The 19,681-nt window shown below is 55.9% G+C and overlaps 6 protein-coding genes across 6 annotated transcripts; 2 read left to right on the top strand and 4 right to left on the bottom strand.

Moving 5' to 3' along the window:
- Positions 1-516: 516 nt before the first annotated feature.
- On the bottom strand, positions 517-1,243 carry IE81DRAFT_121019 (hypothetical protein). Its single transcript, XM_025510178.1, has one exon. It carries the CDS (start codon positions 1,056-1,058, stop codon positions 603-605), a length of 456 nt encoding a protein of 151 aa, XP_025369719.1. The 5' UTR covers positions 1,059-1,243; the 3' UTR covers positions 517-602.
- On the bottom strand, positions 1,058-5,142 carry IE81DRAFT_323315 (hypothetical protein). The gene is made up of 5 exons (XM_025513904.1): positions 3,697-5,142; positions 2,661-3,628; positions 2,289-2,591; positions 1,478-2,206; positions 1,058-1,391 (listed from the first exon to the last, which is right to left on the bottom strand). Exons 1-5 carry the CDS (start codon positions 4,877-4,879, stop codon positions 1,329-1,331), a joined length of 3,246 nt encoding a protein of 1,081 aa, XP_025369718.1. The 5' UTR covers positions 4,880-5,142; the 3' UTR covers positions 1,058-1,328.
- A 1,670-nt stretch (positions 5,143-6,812) lies between these two features.
- Positions 6,813-11,402, top strand: IE81DRAFT_120995 (hypothetical protein). The gene is made up of 3 exons (XM_025510177.1): positions 6,813-7,583; positions 7,655-7,966; positions 8,044-11,402. Exons 1-3 carry the CDS (start codon positions 6,954-6,956, stop codon positions 11,269-11,271), a joined length of 4,170 nt encoding a protein of 1,389 aa, XP_025369717.1. The 5' UTR covers positions 6,813-6,953; the 3' UTR covers positions 11,272-11,402.
- A 291-nt stretch (positions 11,403-11,693) lies between these two features.
- On the bottom strand, positions 11,694-12,735 carry IE81DRAFT_323313 (histone-fold-containing protein). Its single transcript, XM_025513903.1, has 5 exons — positions 12,622-12,735; positions 12,406-12,413; positions 12,219-12,336; positions 11,995-12,128; positions 11,694-11,915 (listed from the first exon to the last, which is right to left on the bottom strand). Exons 1-5 carry the CDS (start codon positions 12,629-12,631, stop codon positions 11,874-11,876), a joined length of 312 nt encoding a protein of 103 aa, XP_025369716.1. The 5' UTR covers positions 12,632-12,735; the 3' UTR covers positions 11,694-11,873.
- Positions 12,736-13,520: 785 nt separating this feature from the next.
- IE81DRAFT_323312 (hypothetical protein) lies at positions 13,521-17,701 on the bottom strand. Its single transcript, XM_025513902.1, has 3 exons — positions 17,038-17,701; positions 15,778-16,250; positions 13,521-15,712 (listed from the first exon to the last, which is right to left on the bottom strand). Exons 1-3 carry the CDS (start codon positions 17,387-17,389, stop codon positions 13,928-13,930), a joined length of 2,610 nt encoding a protein of 869 aa, XP_025369715.1. The 5' UTR covers positions 17,390-17,701; the 3' UTR covers positions 13,521-13,927.
- A 563-nt stretch (positions 17,702-18,264) lies between these two features.
- IE81DRAFT_323311 (hypothetical protein) lies at positions 18,265-18,866 on the top strand. Its single transcript, XM_025513901.1, has one exon. The coding sequence runs from the start codon at positions 18,417-18,419 to the stop codon at positions 18,738-18,740; it is 324 nt and encodes a 107-aa protein (XP_025369714.1). The 5' UTR covers positions 18,265-18,416; the 3' UTR covers positions 18,741-18,866.
- The last annotated feature ends 815 nt before the right edge of the window (positions 18,867-19,681 follow it).

The raw sequence follows: 19,681 nt of genomic DNA, 5'->3' as shown, positions 1-19,681 counted from the left end.
CACGCTCTTTGCTCTTTGCAAGCACGAGTCTGCCACAAGCTTCATTTGTCAGCCAGCGCGACGTTCAAGGCTCGAAGCCTTTGCTTGCAGGCGCATATCATCCAGGAATATTGGTGCAAACATTCTTCTCATCCGCTCCACCTCGAGCTCCTTGATCGATTGATACTCCTTGCACGTTCATCGGCTCATTAACATGCGTCTAGCACCACGCGCCACCTTGAAGCGTTTGATCCGCTCCCACATCTCCTCTTATCGTCTAAACAAGAACGTGGATATTCTAGCCTACCTGGCCTTCCTCTTATGGTTGCGCAAATTGGCAAATGAGAGCAGATTGGAGATGCAGCTTGAGGCGGGAATGGGTGGACCTGTCGCCGGAAGGATTATGGGTGCTCGACATGTTAGGGCTGCTAGGAGGCGCGCGAGGGGATAAAGGAGGACGCTTCCAGCATACGTGCGTCGGAATGTCATCAAGACTGATATCGACGGGGTCCTCCCAGTCGGCGCATGGACGAACACTCAGCCCCGCATCATCAGAAGCGACGCAGTTTCAAGCCCCCTCTCCGGGCCTCACGGCATTCCACCATCGCTGCTCGACCCTCGTCTCAACCAAGCCGAAGCGATCTGTGATGCCAACGACGCTTGCTATCCACAGCATCACCATGAGCACCCTGATCTGAAACTTGTGCCCACAAGCATCCCATGTCGCAAAACCTTTGGCTAAAAAATCCTCCCGATGCAAGTGCTACACGACATCGCGCTCGCTTCTGCTCGGAACGCAAACAGCGGTCAGACTTGGCGCGAATGGCAAATCTCTTTGAGCCCTTGTCGAGCATCATGAGCGGTGTATTCGCTCCGCCTGGTGCACTGAGCGCCGCTGATGCCTCTTCACTGGTGAACCCTCGCGCCTTACCTTTCTCGAAGAAGGACATTGCCGAATGAGCAGTAACAGCCATCTCCGTCCTGTCCTTCCTCATCACGGTGTGTCTCTCATTCGCGCTCTCCTGAGGCTTCACCGCCTCGGACGTGCAATCTCTGTGCACACGAAATAGCTCGTCCATGCATGCCTTGATCACTTTTCTGCGGACCCATCTCGAATTGCGGGTACCGAATCGTGAATTGAATTGGGTATTTGCAGATTGGTCAAGAGGATGGAGGACACGTACACAGAAGATGGAGAGCTCGGACAGATCATTGTCCTGTCGAGCAGATGAAAATGAGAAAGACTTTTCGTAGAAGAGGATTGACGGCGCGAATGTCAGATGTCCGATGGCTGGAGATGTGAAGTGCAAGTCGGCTGTACCAATGAATGTCGGAGCCAGCAAATACCCTCAATCTTCGGCTTCACTCTGATGCGGAGCGTGTTGCCGCTCGTACAAATTTGCAAAGGCTCTCTGTAAGGGCAAGATGAAAGGCACGTGCAAAGAACCTGTCAGCGTTCAATCGCGTAACGCAGCAAGTAATACTCGAGCGTACTCACGTCAGCATACATGTTGATATTGTCTTCGCCCATCTCTTCACAGCTGGTGTAGAGCCGCCTGATCAGGTCCCGCATGGTCCATTGATCAATCGTGATGGTTTTAGGGCAGGCCAGCTCCATGCTCAAAAGCTCCCTGATCGTAGCTCTCTTCTTGGCGTCCCAGAGCAGAGACTGTCTCATGCTCTCGATGAGCGGAGGCTTCACATCTCCAACCTCACTTCCGTTATCGTCCCTTCGCTTGTTATCGAATGGGATTTGATGGTTCACATCGCAGATAGCGGCCAGCTTTCGATCGGATCGAATGGCGTCGAACGGTGGTCGACCATACACCATCTGGTACAAGATGCATCCCAAGGACCACACGTCTGAAGGCTTGCCAGCTTTGTATGTCCTCTTCGCCCTGTCTTCGGAGGCTAGGCTGACGCCACGTTGCTCGTGCGCAAAAATTGTCTCTGGCGCCATGTAATTTGGCGTGCCGATAATGTTGCTGCGGGAAATGTGCACCGTTCCGATCGGTATTTTTTGAGCGATACCAAAGTCGATTAGCTTTAGTCGATCGCCTACGACTAGGAAGTTCGCTGGCTTGAGGTCTGTATGCACTAGCCCTGCTTGCACGTGAATGAATTGCACTGCTTCGAGCATCTGCACCCAATACCGCGCAATCTCGGTCGGTGGCAGAGGCCCTTGCTTGAGGACAGTGCTGAAGTCTCGATCGCCGACCTCGATAAGCTGTGTTTGGAGAGTAGAGTACAGAATTGATACGTTCAGTCCCACAAGCTTTTCGAGGACACTATTCTTATACACGACTCACAATTTTGAGCGCGCTCGAGCTGCTCTTGTGTCCAAAGTAGCGAAGTATGTACTGTTCGTAGCCCGGCTTCTCTGCCAAAGCCTGGAGCGTCTCCACCTCTCGGAGTAGATCGACTCTAGATTGAGGCTCCAATCTCTTCAAGCTGATGTGCTTCATCGCGAACAGTGCCGTCTCGTCTTCGGCAGCAGGTTCAAAGTACGTGCCGTCTTCGCTGGCCCTCTGCATAGGACCTCTCACAGCCCACACGCTGCTGAAACCTCCGTCGCCGAGGCGTTGTAGCTTTTTAAACTTGATACCGCGGAACTGAGGTGGAGATCGGTGATCGTTGCTCAGCTTCGCCGCGTTCAATACGAGGCAGTCGAAATCACTCACGCTAGTTTCCTTGCATTCGGCGAGCGATTTTCCGTTTCTCCTTTCCATGCTGAAGTACCTGTTGCCCGCATCTTGTTGTCGTCGGATCTCCAAGTCGACGGCATCAGGGTACCTAGCTCTATCATGCTCTTCCAACTTGATGCGCAAAAGATCATTCTCATCCAGCTGTTCGTGTTCATCCACTTCTGCGTCGAGGGTTGGCGCGACGACGTCTTCCATGGCGCTCGGACGCAAGGCAGATGGTGCTCGCGATGCAGCAAGTATTTCGTCCTCCTGATGTCTGGAAGACGTGCGAGCCGCCTGTGCAGGGGCAGAAACGTACCGTTTGGCTCCTTCAGGCGGTCGCGGAGCAGCTCGCTGATCGGCTGGTCTAGGCGCGATGCCTACCCCCACTCCTTGGCGGGGTAGATTGGGCATAGCTTTGCCGAGCACGCTCTGCCTTCGAGCAGCAGCAGGATGCATCTCAGACCTGGCTGGAGCTGGCGGATGTTCTGCTACGGCAGTGCCCTGGGACGCGATCGCCTGGCTTCCGGAATGCTTGGATCTGAGTGCCTCCATGTCGTCCGCTTCGCCTTCTTGCTCGTCCTCTTCATCTGCTCCCAGCGTGACTTCGATCTGGGGCTCACCAAGTGGCGCATCTGCCCCGTCTTTATGGGTTCCTTGCCTGCTGTGATGCCTCTCCGAGCCTAGCCTGCTCTCGGGTCGGGACGTGCGGCGAGGGTCGGTGGCGGGGCTGTATGGTCGAAGCGCGCCCTGTCGATCAACTGGTGAGCTACTCAGCTCTCGTCTTGAAGATGTAGGCCGTTGAGCTGCAGCGCCCACATCGTGCCCGGGGTCCGCCTCCGAAGCGGACCTTGCTTCCTGCGGCGAGTCGGAGCGCGAAGCTGATGATTCCACCTCTTCTGGCTCCGGCGCTAGCATAGCCACCGGAACCCTCCTAGCTGGGACGTGTGTGGAGCTGGCTCGCCCTGCGCATGAGCAAGGCGGATGGTCAGATGCCAAGGAAGGCTGCAATCTCGCGAATGAAGCGACTCACCATTAGTGCGCAAATTTCTAGCGGTGCTTCGAGGGGGATTGGTCGGTCTCAAAGTGCTGGCAGCAAGAGCGGACCCAGCTCTATAGCTCCGAGCATGAGCCGGAGTCTCATACGCTGTGCCTGTGCCTACATGGGCGGCTTCCCTTGCCGCTACCTCCCTTGGAGAGCTGCTGTCTACTCGCGGGCTCTGCTTAGATCGATCTGATCCGTCACTAGTGCGACGCGAAGGAACCACATTCTCGTCAGGTGGCGAAGAAGCGCCGGCCGCGGTGGGCGAGGGACTCTGATTGCCGCGCAGTCGACTATCTAACGGACGCGCTGTCGACGCTCGCTCGTGCCGATCAGACATTGACGCAAGCATCGAAGTGCCCATAGAAGAGACCCGACCATGCCTCGAGCTTACGCCTGAGAGCGGGATTTGCGCCTCTGAGCCCCGCGCTGAAGTTTCGTCCATCCCAGATCGTGGATTGGAGTATGCGCCGTTACTGCTACGATGAGAGCCTAAAGGAGGGCGCGAAGCATGCGACGTGCTCCGTGCGTGTTTATATCGCTCCTCGTCATACGCGTCCGCCTTCTCACTTGGAGCTCCCATACCCAGAAGACCTCCCAGACTCCGACCATGAGCTGAGGTCCTCCTCTCCAAATTTCTTGTGCCGAGTCTGCTGCCCAGATCTTGTCTTTGTCCTTGGTGTCCATCCCTCCAAGCTTGACCTGCCGGAGGAGTGTTTTCAGCACTGCTACTGCTTGCTGCGTGCCGCAGGCTTCCAGCGCTGGAGCGCACCCTCTTGGGTTCCGGACTGGAGGATCCCGATCCGTTGAGCGCATTGGCTTTGTACGCTCTCGCCATAGCCTCGTCGATGTCCCCCCTACCTAAGTGGTCGCCGCCTGCCAGTCTCTCCCCCAGTATGGCAGCACCTCGGGGAGCTGCATCCTCTTCTTCCTCCTCCTCTTCGTACTTTGGCCCGTTGCCCATTCCTGCAACACCACCGCCTCCTAGCCTTGCAGTCATTGAGGGCGGGGCAGGCAGAGGCGAATCCTCCTCGAGTGCAGGAGCGGCACTTGCGATGCCACCCACGTACTTTCGGGGAGTCGATGGGTCGACAAGGTCAGTCTGGCGAGTCGAAGTGTATGCGCTGGGCAGATTAGATGTATCGCCCAGCGGCCTTCTCGCTGTCGCTGCCATGGTGCAAGCGCAGCCTTGGAGGTGGTGGATGCGACTTGAGTGAGGAATTGCGTCCACTTTGACCAGTACACGGTGCCGTCGCGAGTCTGAGCGGTCTCCAGACTGAATGACTTAGTCGGCTGGATTGTTTGGCGATCGTGTTGAGGTGAAGCGGTAGCAATTGTAGAAGCCTTGCTGAGCGCTACTGGCAGCGATGAATGGTGAACGTGATTCGCTCGAGCGAGCAAAATGTCGACTTTCTTCTGCGGGGCGAAAGGACGCTGATGAGGGAAGCCTCAACGATCACCGCTGCTGTAGCCCTGCTGTGACTTCTTGTGACTGTTTGCCCACTGACAACCAGCATGCACCTGCTGCACGGACTACGAGGTAGACGTGCATTCAGCTGCATCAGCAGCATGGCAACGCAACAGCTGCACAGTCAGAGTGTACATTTGTAGGTGGCCATCTCTTTGCATGGCAGGCAAGCATCACTCGTGACTCTTGACTGCTCAGCAGCAGGGACGCGCGTGATCACACCGCGCGCGCATAGAGAACAACACAGAGCAGCCAGCACCATGCGCGCGCAATCAGCAAGCATCGCACACGGCGCCATTCCATCCTTGATCGTCACCTCGGCTGGCGATCATTCGACCCCGGCGATTTTCCTCAGCAGGACCGCTCGAGCTCTCTCTCACTCCAGATAAACAGCCTATTGTGCTTGATAAAGATCAAGAAGGTATGTATATGGGTACGCTTTCGTGTCATCTCGCCATCACAGCTTGGTCGAAGCATAGAAGGAGTCCCATACATGCAGCTCTGATGAGCGACGCTGAAACAAGCTCCACACGCGCCACGCTCGCGAGATCGACGCGTTGTCAAAATGGATCACGTGACAAATCTCAGCCTTTCCTCCATGCCGCTTCAGGTCACTCAGACTCACGCGCACACGTCGGTCGGCGCATACAAGCCTCGCTAGTCGCAACTTCTTCTGCCACGCCAGTCACCAGAGCTGAGACATCCTACACCTACCAGTCAAGAAGACCGGTGTGCACCTCGTGCAGCCTAGGGTCGCCTCAACAAGGCGCAGCCATGTTCGCCCACTACACCACACAACGTTTATTTATTGTAGAATCGAACATTCATCCAACAATTCCGATGTTGTGGAGCCGTTCTTGTTGGGCATGCTGCAAAGATGGCCCCTCGACGCCCATCGCGAGTCGTGCGGTAGCGAAAAGCACCACGCTCGTGTGCATCTTTGGCCCACTTTGCGAAGCGATAGGCACAAATGGCGCGATGCCATATCGTTAAAGGAAACCAGTCTCATTGCTTTGGCGTGAACCGTCTTGCAAATCGCCGTTGCGATGTGCGGCGCTCTCCTCCGAGTGCAAAGGCCTCACATTGAGCGAGGACCGTTGGAGCGGATGGTCGCGCTTGGGCCCCTACCGGTACAAGATGCTCATCGCGCGGTGAAGCACGACCCCCTCGGAGTGCTAGGCTCTTCGGGAGGCAGCGGGCAAGGCGAAGTCCCGACTGCGATCCTCCTGTAGCACGAGCCGCTTCATTTCGCTCGCACCCGCCGAAGACCGATCAACCAACGAGTGCGGCATCTTCTGAGCGGGTTTGAGCCATGGACTTTCCACAGGGGGGCCTCGCACGGTGCTTGTTGATCAAGGCTCGAGAGATTGGACAGGAAGTATGGACAGTATCGCGCGTGCACGCATCGAAAGAAGTCAATACTGAAAGGCTCGTTGCCTCCAGTCTTGGGCTCAGGATCGCTGTTGGAAAGAATGTCTACGCAATAGTCGGATTATAGAGTAGCATATGATTGCTACCTCCGGCTTGAGAGGCTACCACCACTACGGCGCAAGAATCGCTGATGCCCAATGATTTTTCGGTAGATTGCTCCATCACTATCCAAGAACCATAGGAGGCAGCCGCTCTTGCTAATTCGACTATTCAGGGAAGTTGAGGCGGTTACCGCGCAACACTCAGAGCTGCTGCGAGATCGGCCTGCCGCGTGGTCTCGCCGGTTAGCCCTGTTTTCTTACTCCGGACGCATCGCCACCTCATTTGAGCGCCTCACGTTTTGGCAGTCATGCAGGAAGCCCATTCGCCGACGAGAACCGGGGTCAAGGTCGCTTGGTCCGATAACACGCGCTCTCAGGGACCGTTCAACTTAGTGGCAAGCTCGCTGGCTGGCCCGAAGATACGCAATGCGTCTCATCGAAAGCTGTCTGTTTCCCTCGACAGCGTTCGGGCACGCGGAGCACCGGTTGAGTTTCCTGGCTCATTCCCTCCAACGCCACATGATCCGCCCCATTCTGCTCGTGATGCATCTGTCGCAGCCCAGCCGGAAACCTCTTGGTCGGATCGTCACCGTTATCCGTCTCTTCTTGCCGAAATGTTTACTGCAGGCAGCGATACGCTTGAATCCAGTGCTGCTCCGGCGTCACACGCGCTCGAGAGCTCGCACGAAGACTTTCTGAATGGATCGTTGGGATCGCGCAGGATGACATCTCGCCATGGAGCATCTCAAGATCAGCAAGGTAACACTCTGAGCATCGGCCAAGCCTCCGACCCGCGACTGATTACACCCACAAAGGTGGCCAAGAGTCCGAGTGTGCCGAGGGGGAGACAAGCGCAACTGATGCCGAAGGATGAGATAATGCCCACCTCGCGCCATTTGCTAGCCGAGACTGACGCCCCCTCGACCGGTACATCAGAAGTAAGTACCAGCAGGACGACATGACGATAGCGTGCTCTGCTAAAGATCATCGTGCTTCTGGTCTCTTCCAGCTGGCGCGATTCCTAATGTCCACGGGCCCTCAGGATCACGGTCGGCTCGCGCGACATGGCGCAGGAGCTGACGATGGATTACCGCCCCTGGCATCCCCCGCGGGACATTGGAAGTCGGGTCGTCTGATGTCAAAGCTTTCATCGCGCTTGAATGTGGAAGGCAAGTTCAAATCGAACAAAGCACTGGCAAGCAGTGCGGGAGGGAGTCCCATCGACGATGCGTCGAACTCCTCGGCAGCTTCCACGGAGGCCCAGAATGCCATTTCTCGCGAGTTTGACGCCCAGCTCAACTCTGCTAATCTCATCAAAAAGGTGAGTAGCCGGGTGTATTCCACGGGATCACGAGAGAAACACTTGATTGACCAGTTATTGCGGATTTATTTGACAAGGTCCTGCCGAATGGCACCAGCTTCTTTACCACGGAAGGCCATCGTGCTCCCGCATCCAAAGCAAACTTGGACTCTCGGGCATCCGGTCGCAGCATCTTGCGGTCTGATCCCCCCACACCAAGCGTTCGAACCGGGTCAAAGCGCGACTCTTACCTTCAGCGGAAACCACCTCCCAGCATGATCCCTCGAGTCACGGTCCAACACGAAGAAGGCTCGTCGGCGTCACTCCAATCACTCCATGGCAGAATCAGCAAGGGCCAGTCGCCTACAGAAGGCCGTTCTGCACCGCTCGAGAGGCTGCGCAGCATTCATTCGGTGACGAAACGCAGTTTATCTCTCGCTGGAGCAAGTGCGCGCGCCAGCGGTCTCCTTGGCCTACATGTCGACGAATCGGCCGAGGGCGGTGAGGACGCAATCGAGCAGCTTACAGAGAAGGTCACAACTCCACGCCATGCGATGCTCTCCTCTTTGTCTCCGTCTCGCAGCGATGATGTTAACATTATCAGACAAAGTGCTCGCAATCCCCCCAAACAGCTCCGGAATCAGGCTTCGCACTCAACAAGCATCCTTGCAGATAGTTCCACGAGCGACTCAAACATTGCAACTTCGTCGACTCGTGATACACTGCAGAAGCACGTGCCTCGAAGACGCATGAGTTTACCCAAACGTTTGTCGGGGCCAGAGAGCGCGCTCCCATACCTACCAAAATATTTCTCTGCTAGCGGGCAAGGTTTCTTCGAGCGACGCAAGGGGAGATCAGATCGTCAGAGGTACGATTCGCACGAGGATGTGGGCCCACTACTCTCTCAGGATGTCGCGCCTCTTGCCCGCCATAGAGTGTCCAACGACACTGCCTTGAAGCCTGGTGCCAGAGATTCTTCGACGGGATCTTTGCCAACTGGCTCGCTGGGCATCGTCCAAGACGCGCGCTGGAGAACGGGGAGTCTTCCGCCAAGTTCTGCTTCGTTCCGCTCTTTACAAGTAGGCAGGTCCTCTACTGGGGCACCTATTATTGCTGATGCAAAGCACGGAGCAGGTACATCCAACCAACGCTCCCGTTACCGCAGATCTATCATCTCCTTGCCAACACGAGACCGTGCGCAGAGCTTCGCCGAGGAAAGCACTTTGCCGTACATGGACCCCTTACGAAGCCAAGACTCAATCCGCGAAGACTCTCGTGTGCGCATTGCCAAGGACGCGACAGCAGCAGTGCAAGAGTTCTCCAGACTCAAGAGCGTTCAACCCCTGCGGCAGCCCTTGACACAGTCGCATGCCGTCCTTTCGGGCGCTAGCAGGAAACTTCAGCTTGGTGCTGCTGCTGCAACGGCGCCTCATAGTGACCCGGCGCTGCACATCTCCAATTCAACGCAGATACTTACGCCGCAGAATCAACTCTCTGCCGAAACGTTGAGCGAGAGTCTTGCCACCTCTACACCCATGGCTGCAGTTTCCGAACCTGCCACATCAAACGTCACCGGCAATCTCTCAACCCGCGCCGACCCCGCTCACAGAAGTGAGGCTGATGGCGGCAGTCAGACGATCGTCGGTGACCTGCAGACCAGCAAGGTGTCAAATCTTCAAAAGCATCACTCCGAGTCTCGTCTGCGACCGCGCAGTGGACCGCCATCGCCCCCGTCCGACAGTGTTGCCGACACACTGCGACAATTGGAGGGCTGCGAAGAAGAGATGCAACCCCTTCAGCCCTCAGCTTCTGGACCATCTGGCCCTTACGGATCCGCGGCGCTGCGCGGAGACGGTGCGAAGAAGCAGTCTGCGACTGCGGATTTAGCTTTCAAGTCTCGGACCTCAATGATCGTAGATGGACTGCCTCTCCTGAATGTGGACGATATGGCCACTTCGCGCTTCTCGTGCACGTCATCAGAAGATGCGGTTAGCCTGCACGAAGAGATGGACAGCAGCGATCCAGCTGCTGTCGAATACACGACAGGGAAAAAGATGTCGCTGTACCGCGAAAGTGTGAAGAACTCTGACAGTCGAAAGTGCGCCGAGATTCTGGAACAGCCTGTACCCGCTTCGCCTGACTCTTGGGTCATCGAGAACGAGATCCCTTCCAGACCTGTGGTCGATTCTACGGGACGTGCCCCGTCCGCACCTCAAGATTCGCAAGGCAGCCATGCGCACCCAGATCCTGTCGAGGTGCTCAACGACGGTCGGCAAAGTAAGTCGCGGCCCACATCGCCCGCGGACACCGATATGAGCTGCACGGTGCGGCCTGATCGAAACGACACGAGCCGCGACTTCTCGCGCGTACTGGGATCTTGTGTTGGCGCCGCCAGCAGAGCAAGTGACTCAGGCTCGCTGGAAATGTCGGATGGGGTCGATGGCAGCCCCACAGGACAAGCGCGTGACCACATTGCAGGCTCTCGCCTCAGCTACTCAGGATTGTCTTCCCGCAGCAATGCGTCTTCTTTGTACACGGCGTTGCAGCAAGCGCGCAACGATGCTCTCCTTGCCGAGAGCACAGCAAGGGCATCTTCGGTCCGTTCCCGGCAGCTTGCCAAGCGCTGCGTAACCGTGCTCGAGCGCGTTGCCGAGGTATGCGCGCTCTCGTCCGATGTCAAGCACGCAGCTGATCCAAATCGAACGAGAGCAGCATGGGGAGTAGAGACATATGACCAGGCACAGAGGCTGGTGAAAGACTTGCTTTCGTTCATCGAGGAGATTCCGACCAATCATCGCGAAGTGGCAGCTCGGCGCGGAGTCGACGGCACCGCTCTTGTGATGCACGCTCAACGCGTCAGCACCAGTCAAGCGACGCTGATTCGCTCCAAAGGTCCCATGCGAGACACTGGCGATTCTGCTCAGCAACGCCAAAGATCAACATCAGCCTCCTCATCGGGATTGTCGATAAAGACTGCAAACGAAGTTCTTCCACCATGTCCCACATTACCTCACAGCTCCCCAGAGTCGCCGAGCACACCATTCAAATCTTCAGTCTCTGCCACTTCCTCGCCGATGTCCTCAACGTTCGCGATGCGCCCCTTGTCCCTCTCCAGAACATCTCGCAGCGATCTCTTCTCGCCTACTCGCAAGGCTAAAGAGAGTTCAGGAAGTGCCAGCACGCGCAGCACCAGCAGCACCACTTCTCGCGCCGGCCAAATACCTTCGGGCCTGCCCGGTACGCTCAACGCTTCTCGTTACGTCATGGCACCCGAAGAAGCCGCCTCTTGGTTGCACAATCTCTCACCGATGCCAAGCCCCGACTGACAAGTGTCGTGCGCGACAACGGCGAAGACCATCTCGCACCACACTCGCCCGACTTCTGCGCAATTCAGAGTGGCTCCAACTCGCTTATTCTTGGCGTTTTCCCAACCGACATCTCGTCAGCATGTTCCTCTCCATCAAGAAAAGCAAAGGTGGACTCAAGATCGAGGCAAGCGATGCTGTCTCGTGAGGTCGAAGCCTTGCTGTCCTGTTCCAAAGTGCACATTGCCTGCGTTGCCTCCTCAGCTGCTGCACCACCATCACCATGTCTCAGCGGTTCAGGGCCGGTTCCTTTCGCTGCCGTGACATCTACACGCTCTCTGTAAAGCCTCCAGTAATCTTCCCCTACATCTCGAGCCGATATTCAAACACACGCGATGAACAGCGTGATTATGATGATAGCATGATCATGGATCGTGAGTGTCTGAGCACCTCACACGATGGAATAGAACAAGATTACAATGGGGCTCGTGGGCCTGGCTATGAGACAGCGACTGGAAGACGTGAGAAGGAGGGCTCATGCTTTACACAAAAGTGTGAGACTGATCGAGCCGCTCAAAAAAGGCGGGCAAGTCGGCGTGTGAGTGTCGGCGAAGCGACGCTGCTTAGGCACCGAAACCGTAGAGAACACGACCCTGGCGCTTGAGCTGCGAGAAAGGTGATGCAGTAGCGAGGGCGTCAGAACATACGAAGGTGACAGAACCGCGGATCTGAAGTGAGACTCACAGCGTAGACGACATCGAGCGAAGTAACAGTCTTGCGCTTGGCGTGCTCAGTGTAGGTGACAGAGTCACGAATGACACCCTCGAGGAAGAGCTTGAGGCATCCACGGACCTCGTCGTAGATGAGACCGGAGATACCTGTTTGTTGTGACGGAGGCGTGCAAACACGGGTCAATACACCGAGAGTCAATGGTAGCAGGGAAGAAACGACGGGGTCCCATCACTCACGCTTGACACCTCCACGACGTGCAAGACGACGAATGGCGGGCTTGGTGATACCCTGGATGTTGTCACGCAAAATCTTGCGGTGACGCTTGGCGCCGCCCTTTCCCAGACCCTTGCCGCCCTGTCGATCGATAAAGTGTCATGTCAGCAAGAAATCGTGATGAGATGTGCACCTTGTGATGATCCTCACCTTTCCGCCTGTGACAATGACGAAGTGATTGGCAACGAGGAATGTGGTGAAAGGTGTGAAGTCAGCATACCGTGTCAGTGCTGAAGGCCTGAAGCTTCACGGTAAAGATCGCCACCAGTCGTGCTAGGCGCGGTGCTGCCCGCACACAATTCCCCCCCTGCCGGTAATCTAGGCATGACCAATCTCGTCCCAAGCAAAAGCAAACGACCTACTCACGACCAGACATGTTGACTTGGAGTGTTGAGGTTGGTGCTGTTTAGTGTGCTAATGCAAGAGACCGCTCCAAGGTTGAGCGATACGAAGTCGATGGGTCGATGCTTGATATCGAAGTCGAGAATGATGTGGTGGTGGAGCTGAAGGCAAGGCTCGATGCGCGCGCGCGATTGCATTTGAATGCGCGCGCACTGTTCGCCCGCGCGGGCTGGGGGAGGTATCAAGCAGGATCGATTTTGATTTGAGATGAAGCCCGTCAGGCAGACCTCCCATGCATGCATGCATGCAAGACTAATCGCGATGCGCAGCAGGTCTGTGTCTGTGCTGCAAGGCGGCGCGCGTCTCGTGTGTACGTATAGCTGTGGCCCAACAGCACCGGCTCGGTGTTCTGGGCCACAAGGGTCGCACACACGCGCGACCAATTCGACGAGACACGTGTCCCCCGATGCCCATCAATCTTGAATAACATGATTTCAAAGCCAAGCTGTGGAATCGCGAATCAGAATAGCCTAGCCGTGACTCACATGAAATCCCAACACCTCGTCGGTCACAACCAGCTATGCATGGCAATCTCGACTCACTGTGAGCACACATGCCTAACGCGCGCAGCAATCGTGGCAGACTTGACCTGACCAATCGCAGCTGTTGTATCAATATGTAGGCGGGGCAAGTGCGTAAGGTGATTTTCCGCGGCTGATGATGCTCTTGATACCTATAGGTGTCATATGAACGGCAAGTTGCATGTACGATGAGCTTACCTTCCTCGCTTCGAGCCAATTTAGATTCAAAAGCTCCATGGAATCGTCACAGCCGCTTCTTGCCCGCTCTCGGTCGCTCAATCCTTGCTCACAAACAACAAAGAGCCGAACTAGATGCCGTGGAAAGGCCATTCAATACAAATCATTCATTCATTTCGTGCTCCATTCTCGATTCTTTGGGATGCTTTGTGAGACGTGTAATGTGCGGTACCGGCGGTATGCCAGTACAAAAAGTGGGAGCGTGTTGAGGGGCAAAGCGGTGCGTCGCGGAGGGCTGGGTGTGCTGGCGACGTCCGACAATAGAGTGGGAGGGTGGACTGATGGAAGATGCCGTGCGAGAATGGTCCTTCGTAATGAAGGTGAAGGATCAGGTAATGCAGGAGATCAGGGAAACGAGACGGGAGACAGGATCTAGAGGCGAAGCAGAGAGGCACGAGAGAGGGAGGGCAGAAGAGAGAATGAGGGAGAGGGGGAGGCAGCACAGCGGCCGTCCCTCGCTAGCGACAGCAGTCGCTTTTTCTATTGTAAACAATGTGTAAGGACGAGGCAGATCAACTAGACTCGTCCTCCTTCTTCTTTGGTTGGGTAAAGCCGACGGGAATGAAAGACCCGCCTCCCTGGCCGCCGCCACCTTCAGCGCCAGCTGCCGATGAGCCGGGCATTCGCGCAGCACGAGGGGACATGAAGCTGGTCTTTGCAGACATGGTGGGCTGGAATGGAGCTCTGCCAGATCTGGGGTGGAAAGTGACGGGCTGAGGAGGCAACGAATAGACGATGCCGAGCTCTTCGCAGACAGTCTTGACGTGGCGCATGAGTTTCGTTCGGCGCGCCCATCTGGCCCCCCAATCCTGCCAGTTGCCCTTGTGTTCCATGGCAATGACCAGCTGCACCGAGTTTTGGTTCGAGATTTGATCGTAATTGACTTCCAAGCCTCCTCCCCACTCGCGATCATTTTCCTTCACAAATTGTCTCATCTTCGCTCTAAATTCGTCGATGAGTTGGATGAGAGTGTCGAAGCCGACTTGGATGAATGTGACTTCCCAAGTCGCACCACTACGCCTCGAGTTGAAAATGTACTTTTGTGACGCGAGCATCGCGTTCGGTGCGACAATGTACTGGTTCGTCACCGTACGGAAGGTGGTGGAAAGCATACCGAAGGACTCGACGAACATCCAGTTCTCATCCACGCAGACGAGGTCCCCGACGTCGTATGGATGAGTTGCGAAGATGAAGATCATGCTCTCGAAGATGGTCTTGGCCGAGTTTCCGAAAACGAACGAGAAGCCAACGACGAATGTTGACAGGGGCACAATGTTCGCCACAGTCGAGTCGCGGTTGAAAATGAGCAGCCAGATGAACACCATGATAATGAGGCCGAGGAACATGAGCACACCATCGAGCTTGCTGACAGCTGAGCCCATATCTCGCAGCGAAACCGCGAGGGCTCGCTTCTCGCGGTAGATGCGCTGCACCGCATCGCGCATCTCCGCCTTGGAGATGTCGCCGTTGTTGTCAGCGTCAAAGAAGCCGAATGCTTCGCGAGCCTCTTCCGTGGTCTTGAAGTAAGGATAAAAATCTTCCGCAACCAAAGAGTCTCGATGGTGGCCCAAATTATAAAACAGCTTTCGGGCTAGCTTGCGGGCCGACTGCTGGGAGCGCGCCTTGCGTCCTTGGAAGAGCCTACTTTTCTTGCCTGCTGCCGTTGTGAGAGCTTCAGAGAGTTGAGATGCAAAATTTGGCCTTCTGCCACTGTGCAGGCCTGTTCCTGCTTGCACATCGAACGTCGGTGTCTTGTTGCCACTGCCGTCTTTGCGGTGCGTGCGCTGAAGAGGGGTCTTGGTGCCAGAGCCGGAGCTGGCAGGCTGTGTGGCAGCGGTACCAAAGTAGCCGCCAGGACCCCCACTACTCTTGGTGGGTCGATGGCCAGGCGTGTTGGGCCCAGGGCTGGCGGGACGACTTCCGAATCCGAATTTGCTCGCCCAGTTGCCAGTCGCTCGGCGACTTTGGTCCCGGCTGCCTTTGACGTACTCACTCTCGTGGAGCTTGTCGAGCGCTTTCACAGCTTTCTGATTGGTCTCGAGGCGATCCGCTACGGCAGTCTTGTGGAAGTTCGTAGCGATGAGGCGCAGACAAAGCTTCTCAACGTAAATGATGACGCTGGAGCCAAAGAGAGCTTGGAGCGTGAGGAAGACGTAATGGAAGTAGGACGGTCGCACCTGGTCGTTCTGGCCGCCGAATTCGATGCCAATGATGCCCCCGAGCGAAATCCAAGCCCAAGCGATACAGAGCATCAGCTTGGCCCAGATGAGAGTGGCCTTGACGACCTCGACGTATTTCTGCGCATCATGTAGGAAGATGAGATGATGAGCCTCACTTTTAAAGACGAAATGGTCCGACTCACCGCAAATGACGCGGGAACTTTGCCCCAGATGGCGGTCGCGATCTTCTCCAGAAGAGTAGGAACCCAGTTCAAGACAAGGAATGTGCCGCAAGCAGCAGCCCAGATGATGGCAACCCAAATGCTCCACACCTCCACTTGCGGGCGAGCTGCGTTTCTGGGGAATGCCGTGAGAACGACGATGAAGGGAACTAGGGCAATGGCAGATCCAAGCAGGCCCAGGATCATGATGCGAATAGGGCGGGCGAGGTTCATCAGGAACATGTAGATCCGGCGACCTCTCTTGGCGCGAATTCTCTTGGTGCCATCCGCCTCAACGACAGTGTCCGGATCGTCCTCGTCGGAGCTCCAATTGAAGTCGTCAGTCTCATCATCCGACGACTCGTCATTATGACCGCCTGCTCCATGGTGAGGGAGTCCGTCCTCTTGAAGGGCGGCGCCTTGAAAGTGGCTCTTTTCAGTGTGGCCATGTCCCTCTGTGTTGTGCGGATGTGGGTCGTCAAGGAGGCGAGAATGCGCCGCATCGTGGTTAGAGGCGGTGAGCCAAGGCAAAGCAAGGAGGTGTGATGATTCGTTCGATTGGTCAGCACCGACCAGGGTGGGATCAGTTGCATCGGTGAGCATAGTCGAGGACAAATTCGCAGCGTAGTCGTGACGAGGCGATCGCGAGGTGTCCGCCGAGTCATCGCCAGAGTTGTCATCATTGAGCAAGCGGGAAGCATGGGTAAGAGCAGTTGGCGAGAGGTCGCGCATGGCGAATGACCCGCCGGACGGAGAAGCCATGTCGGTAAAGTTGAAGAGTATTCGAGACGTTTGAAAGCGAGAACCAAGAGCGTGGATTGAAGAGGGGATGGTACGAATGGGGAGAGTCACACTAGGTCAGCACGCCAAATCCAGAAGCAAGATGCATGTACACCGCGAATTTGCACGAGGGACCGCTGCGATTGCCTCGTGGTAAAGGCAGGTATACTGTGAGTAACGTCAATCAGATTTACCCTGCCGTGCGACCCCTCCCGCCACCCAGCGACTTGATCGAGCGGCCGGCCTGATCTCGCTCTGGCAATTCCAGTTCATGGCAAGTCTTGGCTGCACATGTATGACTGCGCCCGAACAAGAAGGGCTCGGCATTCCGGGCGATGAACGGGCGCCCTCATCAAAGCCTGACAATTGTCCCTCGGCGACCAGAATGTGCTCTTCGAAGAACGTATCCACGATCTCGTAACCGCTTGCACAGCTGTGGGCTTCGCAAGCATTCGGACTCACCGTTGTAGGGATGCTGATGGGCATGTTCGCGACCTCCTACATAAGTATCGAATTTGCCCCAACCTTGTTTCTCATTCTGGCGACTTGCGCTGCTTCCGCTCCCACTAGCCGAAGCCGAGGGTGCGAGATCCTCTTCCCGAGGTTGATTGCCGACATCGTAGCCCTCAAAGTAGTTTGGATTGTCGAAGCCGTGCGGATGGGCGTAATGAGCTGGCGGTGGTCCTCCGAACGACTCTTCGGATGGCTGACGTGCCGGCGCGTGTGGCGGTCGCAGGGAAGAGAGCGGTATGGCACCCGCATCCCCCTCTCGCTGACCGTCCGGGTCAATGGTCGGCACTCGTGCGTGCGACATATTTGTGGATTTGTAGTCAAAAGTCACGCCCCAGAACTCTCGGTGGAGGCGATATCTCCCACTGCTGATCGTCTGCGATACGTGCTGGTGTGGACGCTAGCAGACTTGAGAGATTCCAACCCAGTCGCGAGGAGTCGTCAGCGAGATCACGAGATGTTGAGTGGTTTTGGCTCGTAAGTCATCAACGTTGGTTGTTGCTTTGATGGTAATTGTAAGTCTTCAGGCCGAGCCACACGTACACGTGTACGATTCACCTGTAGCTGTCGGACAGTCGTGAGTTTGATTTTGGCGAAATTGACCTCTGAACTGGCCAAACCTCGGAGATGTGTGGCAGGCAGCAGATACCTGCATGGCATGTATGCGCGACATGCAACGGTGAGCCGTGGAGGCGCATTCGCAGACCTTGGCAGCATGCATGCAGCAGCAGCCGCTCAATCCATGAGAAGCAGCAGCACAGCTAGACCGCTCGCTGCTCGCCGCTCGCCACAGATGCATGCATGCTGGCAAAGGATCTGCAGAACGAAATTCTTTGGTCCCAAGCGCAGCTGCATGGCCACAGTTGTGAGTGGTTGCTGCAGTGCGCGTCTGTCTCATCTCTCTCTTCTGTATCTCGAAACCCGCGCAGATGCACCATCGACAGCTTTTGGCAGAAGTCAAATCGTGAAATTTCGAAGGTTGCAGCAGCAGCAGCTGCTGCTCCTAAGTGGACGTCTACAAGGTGCACTCAATGCACACGCGCGGCCGGCTGATCTTGCCGTTGGCCAAGACGCCGAGGTGCACGGCTCGAATATTCGTGATTCACATTCACGATTTCAATTGAACGCTTTCATCTCGACAAGCACCAAGCTTGCTCGCAAGGCAGGTCTGCCGACTCTCGATGGTCCTGTCAGCCCGCCGAGATCTGTTGGCTTTGGCGGCCATGCACACTTTGGATTTTGATTCATGAGAGAGTAGTGTCTCTTCATGGCACTACGCGAGCTCTCCGTGCGCCTCCATTCCAGCAGTCACAGTGAGTGAGTCCTGATTGATGTCTACCGCTACGTGCGGAGCGGTCTCCTTCGCATCCACCCACCCCTTTTCCGACCCACCGACCGACCATGTCCGCTGGGGCGGAGTGCGAACCTCCACCACATCGAAGCGTGGCGGATGTCAACAGCTTCCCACACCCTTCGTGCCCTGCCGAATACACGGCCTCTACTGTCGATCAACCAAAGGCGGGTCTAGGCTAGATCTGATACAGCGCGCCCTTGCAATTTCGCCTGGGCTCCGGCCGCACCTGGTCGTTGCCATACACGTTCAAATCGCTATTCGGCTGGCGACCTATTTTACCAAGCCCATCACTCATTCCTAAACATACACGATGGATATGGTCACCAGCCAGACTTGCTTCATAATTCACGATTCGTGATTGGTGATGTTGAAGCTATATCGAAAGAAGCGGAGGTCGAGCCGGGGAATAGAGGTGCATGCATCGTACATCCGACGGGAAAGCAATTTGACACGTCATCCAGCGCAAAGCCTGCAGATTCTTGCTTCACACTTTTTATTCTAATCGTGGTGCTTGTCACAGTCATGTGAGCTTCACGACTGCTGACCTTGCTCCGACGCCTAGCCTGTCGAGGCGTGTGTCAGTAAGGTGGGACAGCAAGCAGGGCCACGAGGGAGCTAGGTGACCACAGACCATGCAAGCGAATCGATGAATGATGATGGATATACCAAGCAACCAAATTCACAATTTTGAATTATTAGGGGTCTCGCGCGTAGCCCTGGTTCGCCTCCTTTGACCGACCGAGCCAAGTCAGCTGGCTGCCTGGGTGGAGATCGAGAATCAAAACGCAGACTCGTGACCGATCTGAATGCAGCGATTTCGCACTCCGCCGTGACACGGAGGTCCGGAGTCTCGGCTGGACGAAAAAGCATCGCTAGTCGAGAACATTCTTTTCGCTGTGCGGACGTCTTGGTACTTCTCAGATACTGACAAACCCCAGTCGTCGTCTCGTCGGGAGAGCTATGGTGCTTTTCTCGCCAATAGATGACTTTTGGCGGATCGTGTCCTGTGTCGGGAAACAATGATGACTCGTTCACGAGCTAAAGGAACATCTGTGAAACCTTGCGGCGCACATCGACAGTCGCGAGTCTGACAGTCATTGTAAACGTCAAACGTCATTCCGTGATTTAGATTTTTGTGGCTCGCGTCTGTCAGCGTCCTTGATCGCGAGCCGTGAAGTGTTCGGGTCAACGCAACAAGCGTCTTGTTTGTTCCACCCTGAGCTTTGACAAAGTGACAGTGAT

Source organism: Ceraceosorus guamensis (assembly GCF_003144195.1).
Source record: "Ceraceosorus guamensis strain MCA 4658 unplaced genomic scaffold IE81scaffold_28, whole genome shotgun sequence".
Lineage (NCBI taxonomy): Eukaryota > Fungi > Basidiomycota > Exobasidiomycetes > Ceraceosorales > Ceraceosoraceae > Ceraceosorus > Ceraceosorus guamensis.
This window is presented reverse-complemented; position numbering and strand designations above follow the sequence as displayed.

Bases quoted from the DNA above. Each gene is read 5' to 3' on its own strand.
- IE81DRAFT_121019 (XM_025510178.1), bottom strand. From the start codon at position 1,058: ATGGACGAGCTATTTCGTGTGCACAGAGATTGCACGTCCGAGGCGGTG.
- IE81DRAFT_323315 (XM_025513904.1), bottom strand. From the start codon at position 4,879: ATGGCAGCGACAGCGAGAAGGCCGCTGGGCGATACATCTAATCTGCCC. The intron at 3,629-3,696 runs GTGAGTCGCTTC...GCTCATGCGCAG, and splicing joins TAGAAATTTGCGCACTAATG to GGCGAGCCAGCTCCACACAC. The intron at 2,592-2,660 runs GTGAGTGATTTC...TCTCCACCTCAG, and splicing joins CCGAATGCAAGGAAACTAGC to TTCCGCGGTATCAAGTTTAA.
- IE81DRAFT_120995 (XM_025510177.1), top strand. From the start codon at position 6,954: ATGCAGGAAGCCCATTCGCCGACGAGAACCGGGGTCAAGGTCGCTTGG. The intron at 7,584-7,654 runs GTAAGTACCAGC...GGTCTCTTCCAG, and splicing joins CCTCGACCGGTACATCAGAA to CTGGCGCGATTCCTAATGTC. The intron at 7,967-8,043 runs GTGAGTAGCCGG...TTATTTGACAAG, and splicing joins CTGCTAATCTCATCAAAAAG to GTCCTGCCGAATGGCACCAG.
- IE81DRAFT_323313 (XM_025513903.1), bottom strand. The intron at 12,129-12,218 runs GTGAGTGATGGG...CACAACAAACAG, and splicing joins ACGTCGTGGAGGTGTCAAGC to GTATCTCCGGTCTCATCTAC. The intron at 11,916-11,994 runs GTGAGTCTCACT...CCTTTCTCGCAG, and splicing joins CGCTCGATGTCGTCTACGCT to CTCAAGCGCCAGGGTCGTGT.
- IE81DRAFT_323312 (XM_025513902.1), bottom strand. From the start codon at position 17,389: ATGTCGCACGCACGAGTGCCGACCATTGACCCGGACGGTCAGCGAGAG. The intron at 16,251-17,037 runs GTGAGTCCGAAT...CGCACAACACAG, and splicing joins CCATCAGCATCCCTACAACG to AGGGACATGGCCACACTGAA. The intron at 15,713-15,777 runs GTGAGTCGGACC...CATGATGCGCAG, and splicing joins AAGTTCCCGCGTCATTTGCG to AAATACGTCGAGGTCGTCAA.
- IE81DRAFT_323311 (XM_025513901.1), top strand. From the start codon at position 18,417: ATGTCTACCGCTACGTGCGGAGCGGTCTCCTTCGCATCCACCCACCCC.